This window comes from Pelodiscus sinensis, chromosome 4, assembly GCF_052426305.1.
Source record: "Pelodiscus sinensis isolate ZL-2025 chromosome 4, ASM5242630v1, whole genome shotgun sequence".
NCBI lineage: Eukaryota > Metazoa > Chordata > Testudines > Trionychidae > Pelodiscus > Pelodiscus sinensis.
In genome coordinates, this window is record NC_143055.1 from 68096662 (window position 1) to 68102633 (window position 5972).

Below are 5972 nucleotides of genomic sequence, written 5' to 3' on the forward strand. Positions count from 1 at the left end.
TATACAGCTGTTCCACAACCATACCTGCATAGTCTCTTCTCCCTACAATCAGTTCCAAGAGGTCCAGTATCTCCCTCTTATCTACTCCAAACACAAGAGAACCTGGAGCATATGGCCAAGATGGTTAGCTGGGCAGGTGCACACAGCAATGGTGATGACATGCAGTAGTTCTCCAAGTTAGACAAGAAAAGGAATTTCAAAAATTCAGAGCTTTAAAGGGGTGGGATCTTCCAGTCATCTTGAACCCACAGTGGTCAGTATCAGGCAACCTGAGCGAGCTGCTAGTGTACTATTAGGGTCAACAAAGGTAATAGTGTCTGTGTGTGCACTATATTGACCATAATACATAAGTCATGACTCAGCACCACTGCAGAAAGCAGTGTTACTGCATCATTGTAATAGGGCACTTGCATTGGTAGTAGACACATCTATGGGTATGTCTACACTACAAAATTAAGTTAAGATTATGCATGTCCATATTATGCTCCTTGTGTCAGCAAAGCATATCTACAGTAGCGGCACAGAGTGTAGCGATTCCACTGTGCAGCTCTAACACAGTGTCTGGGGAAGGGGTTTCAAAGTTCAAAAGCACAGGGGAAAACATAGGGGATAGCATTCGGAGATCTTAGCAGTTGTTACATTTGAAAAGGTTAGCATGCAGTTTTTTGTAGAAGCAGCACATCTGCAGCTCCACACCAGAACCACAGCTCTACACAGCAGAGTTGAAAATTGTGACCAGAAAGATTACATTGGGCATTGTGGGACAGCTTCTGGAAGCCAATTAAGGGTCTGCACCATCACTACATTGATCTAGCTATAAAGGTGGGAGAAACATTGTAGAGAAGATAACATTATAATGCTGAAGTAAGTTACCTTACATTGAACATGCCTTTAGTGACAACAGATTGAGCTAGTATCAAAAGAAAGATAGATCTAAAGCAGGAAAAGAACAGAAAGAAATAAAAGCAAGTACAAGTTATAGCATCTAATTTCTGAGGGACAAATTCATCCCCTGGTATAACATGCTGCTCTGATAACTTTTACAGATGGTGTTTAACAGCTTCTACAAAGTACAGATTTACTTTTACTGAATATGATCTCTAGGATTTTAACTATGGCTCTCTATGCAGAGAAGAAAACAACAAAAACCAGATGACACTTTTCCTTGAAATTGGTTCCTTTTATCCATGTGCCAAAGATGAAAGGGGAAACCTACCAGCCTTCTCAATCATAGACTTATCATGTGGTCTTAAACTGAGACACTTTCCATGATAATTAATATATATATACACAAATATAAATCACTGTTAAAAGTGTCCTACATTCCTAAAGGGTTGGCAAAAACTTTCTAACTGAGGAAAGAGGCTTGCTCCAAATGTGAGGAGTTAAAGAGGTCAAAACTTCCTAGCTGCACAAATTCTAAGCTCTGGTTCCACCAGGAAGTACTTCAGCTGTCACAGAAGAGCTGGGAAAGCACAGTAAATAAACACTTCATAAAGCAAAGTTTGAAAGCAGCATGCAGACATCACCTATTTTACTTCTAAGGACTAGCTGATGCAGGGGGCTCACTAGATGAAGTGAAGCCCTAACCACACATCCAGAGCTCTTGGGCATTATAATCCAAATCAATTGGGGGATAGGAGGTTTCAAACATCCATGCCACCTAATAATAACTGTTAACTCTAACTCCAGACTAAAAGCAGGAACTGCACCCTCCCTCGGATCTGGAAACTGTTAGCTAACCCATGCCACAGAACAGAGCTAAACGCGTCCCGCTTTCAGCCTCATTTAACAAAGATAACGAAAGTGGACTTGTTCTGACGGTTTGAGGAGGCGGCATGGAAGTGAAAGTTAAAACCTGGCTTTGCTGTGTACATGTTGTTAGCTGGATCAGCAAAACATAACCCACCTCTGGCCCTGCTGCCAGCTCCCACGCACACGCTGTATGGGGAGGGCGGGCTCTCGAAGAGGCAGTTTTCACAGCCACTCTCGCTCTGGAGGTGGGGATGTCTGCTGCGTACATTTCAATGAGCCGTTTCCACAGTTGTCTGAAGTTTATCCAAGCCAAACTGCGCAAGCCTGACAAACAGCCTTGTAGCGCCTCACTCCCAACCAAGCCTGTAAGCCAGGCCTTCCTGCATTCCCCTCTCCCACCAAACCGTCAGCCAGGCTCTCGCACAGTTCTTCAAATCTCTCCTCCCCAAGCGAGGGCCTGCCACTGAAATCCATCCCCACCGATCCCAGGGGGCAGAAACGCCGAGGGAGAAGGGAACCAACAGCACCCAGTCGGCGGGAAACGCGTTTTCATTTAACGCTGCGAGGGAGGAAAAGCGAATCAGAAACATCACGGGGGCGAAGGGAATAGGACTCCGGGTTTTTCAGTTTACAAAAGACAAAACCGTTTTCTGCGGCCCCCCCAGCAACGTCTGGGTGGGAGAAGTCACCGACTATGCTAAGGAGGCACGCGGCGCTTTCAACCCAGCCGCCGAGCACTTTCGTTCAAGGGTAGCATAGAGGCCTACAAGTCCCGACATGCTCCACTCCACCTTGCGCCAGCTACTGCCTTGGACAGGGAGCAGGGCATGCTGGGAAGGAGCCGTCCCCAGCAGCTACTCCAGGTCCGCACCTCCCCTAAGGCCTGGGCTGTGCTCCCAAACCCCTCTGCTCACGGCTCGCAGGAGGCAAACAGTCAGTTTCCTAAAACACCTGTCCCCCTACTCCCCGTGCTGATCCCACGGCCGTCACTCCTTGCAGACGGCCAAGCCCTGCCCGCCTCCCGCACCTTCCTCAGTCACCTCCTCTTGTTTTTCTCACTTCAGCATCACCCACCCCCAACACCCTCCCTTTGTAGTTTTAAACCACGCTACCCCGCGCCGCTCTGTCCAATCGCAGCGCGGGTATTCTATTACGGCCAATCGCCGAAGTCCCCGCGGTTTTTTAAACTGTTTGCTCTCCTCCAATCGGTGCTGTAGCTCTTACTCCCGCCTCCGTCCTCTCCCTAACCGGTTCCAACGAGTACAGGAGCCAACGAACCCCTGAGGCTCGACCTAACTTAGGAGCTGCTCTAAGAATGACGTAAAGAGAGGCAGGAACCAATCCATTGCACTCCCAAGCTTGGGGGCGTGACCGTATGCCGTTCGACCGGGTAAGGGAGCCAATTGGATGTCGCGTAGGCGGACCTGAAGGCGCTTGTGGGTCAAGTTGCTGTGCCGGGTAGGACTGTGGAAAACAAGAGGCTGTAAGTGCGTCGGAGAGAAACCATTTGGCTGTGGCAGCCGGAGCAGATCCCAGCGCTAGAGCCGCACGCCTCGCAATCGCCGCTTCTTACCGCACCAGGCAAGGGCCCAACAACTGCACCCTGCCCTGAGGAGCGCCCGCGCCGCTCCGTGCTGGTGACGGGGCCAGCGGGGGTCGGACGGGACCGGACAAGCGAGGATCGGGGGGGGAAGGGTGGCGGCGGTTCTGCGGCGCAGTGGGCGCTTGTTCTGGGTTTAGAGGGCTCGCTTGGGGGGGGAGAGAACTTCTTGGCTCTCCAGTTCGGCGGCGCAGCGCTCGGCGGTTGGGGACGCACCCTGAGTGGGGGGAAGGGCGCGGTGCAAGCGGGGAGAGAACGAACGCGGTGTCATTCCGGGGGGGGGGGGTTGGCGGCTTCGCCGCGAGGTTGGTGGGGGAGGGGTGGAGGCGCCTGTTGGTCCCGGTGAGGCCGCCCCACCCCGTGGAAGTTTACTCGAGTCGGAGGCCGCTTGGCTCCTCGGGAGAGGGAGGGGCCGTGCCGGGGGGCGGTTAGGCGGGAAGCCGCCGCTTGGGATAGGAGGGAGGGGCCTCGGCTCCGCCTTGCTGCAGGCGCTGCCGCCCCGTTCCTCACTCCGCGTCTCCTCAAGGGCCCCGTGACCGGTCCCGCCATGGGCAAAGGCGACCCCAACAAGCCGCGGGGGAAGATGTCCTCGTACGCGTACTTCGTGCAGACCTGCCGCGAGGAGCACAAGAAAAAACACCCGGACTCCTCGGTCAACTTCGCCGAGTTCTCCCGGAAGTGCTCGGAGAGATGGAAGGTGAGAGAGGGCCCGGGCCCGCCCACTGCCTAGGCCGCACCTCGGGGCGGGCGGGGCTTCCCTACTAGCTCGTTGGAGATCGGCGCGCGGTCTCGTGTCTGCGAAGCGTAACTCCCCCTCCCCCATCGCCTCGTCAGCCTGTTTCATGAGGGTTTGTGGGAAAGAAAAGGATTCCCGGGTGCAGCTGCTGCTTAGCCATTAATGAGTCACCAGGCCTTTAGCTGATCTAATGCCTCTTTTTGCAATGTGTCTGCAGACTATGTCTGCAAAAGAAAAATCAAAGTTTGAGGATCTGGCCAAAGGCGATAAAGCTCGTTATGACAGAGAGATGAAAAACTATATTCCTCCTAAAGGCGAGAAGAAGGGGAAGAAAAAGGATCCTAATGCTCCAAAAAGGCCACCGTAAGTGTCGTCTTCAACCTGGAATGAAAACTTTTTTTTTTTTTTTAGTTTTGGTCAGTGTGACACCTTTATCTTTTTTTTTTTTCTTTCTCCCTGATCAGATCTGCATTCTTTCTCTTTTGTTCTGAACATCGTCCGAAGATCAAAAGTGACCATCCTGGCTTGTCTATTGGGGATACTGCGAAGAAACTAGGCGAAATGTGGTCTGAGCAGTCAGCCAAAGATAAACAACCATTTGAACAGAAGGCAGCAAAACTAAAGGAGAAATATGAAAAGGTACAATCAAGAATGTATATGTAGTCCAAAGTTTGAACAGTTAGGAACATGCCACTGCCATTTCATTCATATGTATTATACAAAACAAAACCCTTGCTGACTCACAATCTTAAATAGTCTATGCAACAGGAAACTGAAGAAATTTAAATTCCTATAAAGATGGGTTGGACAAAGTCTTACTATGGGAGGGAACATGCACACATGTAAAAATCAAACCAGATATTGCAGTAGTCCTCAGTCTGTTCCACACCAAAACACCCATCTTAAAATACAGGACACATGAAGCAGGAAGGTCCTGAAATCTGGTTTAGAGATCCCTTAGGAGGCGAGTCATAAATGCCAGGTTGAGACCCTGTGTCTTAAAGGATGCAATTCATAAGCTGTACACTTAGGTATAATGGAAACAATTGTTAAATTAGTGTTTAGTCTCGGAGTTTGTGAGAACCTAATTCATTACTTGAAACTTAATGACATTTTTCAGGATATTGCAGCATACCGTGCCAAGGGTAAGAGTGATGCAGGAAAGAAGGGTCCTGGTAGGCCTACAGGATCAAAGAAGAAGGCAGAGCCTGAAGAAGAGGAAGATGAGGAGGATGAAGATGAGGAGGAAGATGAAGAGGAGGATGAGGAAGATGAAGAGTAAATGGATGTTCTGCTGTAAAGATTTGTGCTCAAAGTCCAATATTTTGCTAAGAATGTGAACTCAAGTGCAGCTCATTGTTAGCTTCAGTATAAAAAAAAACTGTACAGAATTGTGTATAGGTAATGTGATTCTTTGTAGGGAGACCTATATTTTTTAATGTAAGTAGTAGCTGATGGCCGCTACAGTTAGGTTCTTAAACAAAAAATGGATGTTGTGGAATGTTTCTGCATATTTAATGGTTTCTTTGAAATTCAGTGATGGGTAGATAGTCTGATGTTTTTAGCAGAGCAAAACATAGGAAGTAGCATAATAGCTGACCTTATATTTTGTAGACTATTGCATTGTATTACTTTTTTAACAATTTTGTAATAAAATGATGTACATTATTGTGTTTTGCTGTTTCTCTCTTGGAAAAGCTTCTATTATACCTCAAGATCATAAAGCAATAAATGGATACACTTAGGTATTTATATTTAACATTTTAAACTTCCTTTACTTAGAAATTCATGTTGGATTCGGACTGTCTAATCTAGAATGCATTACAGGAATGGGGCCCGGATTCTAAATAGTATTTATAGGAACTTTTGAGATAGTAGTAA

The 5972-nt window shown here is 48.3% G+C and overlaps 1 protein-coding gene across 1 annotated transcript; it reads left to right on the top strand.

The window, feature by feature from the left end:
* Window positions 1–3176: 3176 nt before the first annotated feature.
* On the top strand, window positions 3177–5759 carry HMGB2 (high mobility group box 2). Its single transcript, XM_006126980.4, has 5 exons — window positions 3177–3336; window positions 3882–4052; window positions 4309–4454; window positions 4556–4730; window positions 5212–5759. The coding sequence occupies exons 2-5, from the start codon at window positions 3903–3905 to the stop codon at window positions 5371–5373; spliced, it is 633 nt and encodes a 210-aa protein (XP_006127042.1). The 5' UTR covers window positions 3177–3336; window positions 3882–3902; the 3' UTR covers window positions 5374–5759.
* Window positions 5760–5972: the final 213 nt, after the last annotated feature.

What these genes read in the sequence shown, in the direction of transcription:
- HMGB2 (XM_006126980.4), top strand. Translation starts at nt 3,903, where the DNA reads ATGGGCAAAGGCGACCCCAACAAGCCGCGGGGGAAGATGTCCTCGTAC. An exon ending in AATGCTCCAAAAAGGCCACC is followed by an intron (nt 4,455 to 4,555) that starts GTAAGTGTCGTC and finishes CTCCCTGATCAG; the next exon opens with ATCTGCATTCTTTCTCTTTT. An exon ending in TAAAGGAGAAATATGAAAAG is followed by an intron (nt 4,731 to 5,211) that starts GTACAATCAAGA and finishes GACATTTTTCAG; the next exon opens with GATATTGCAGCATACCGTGC.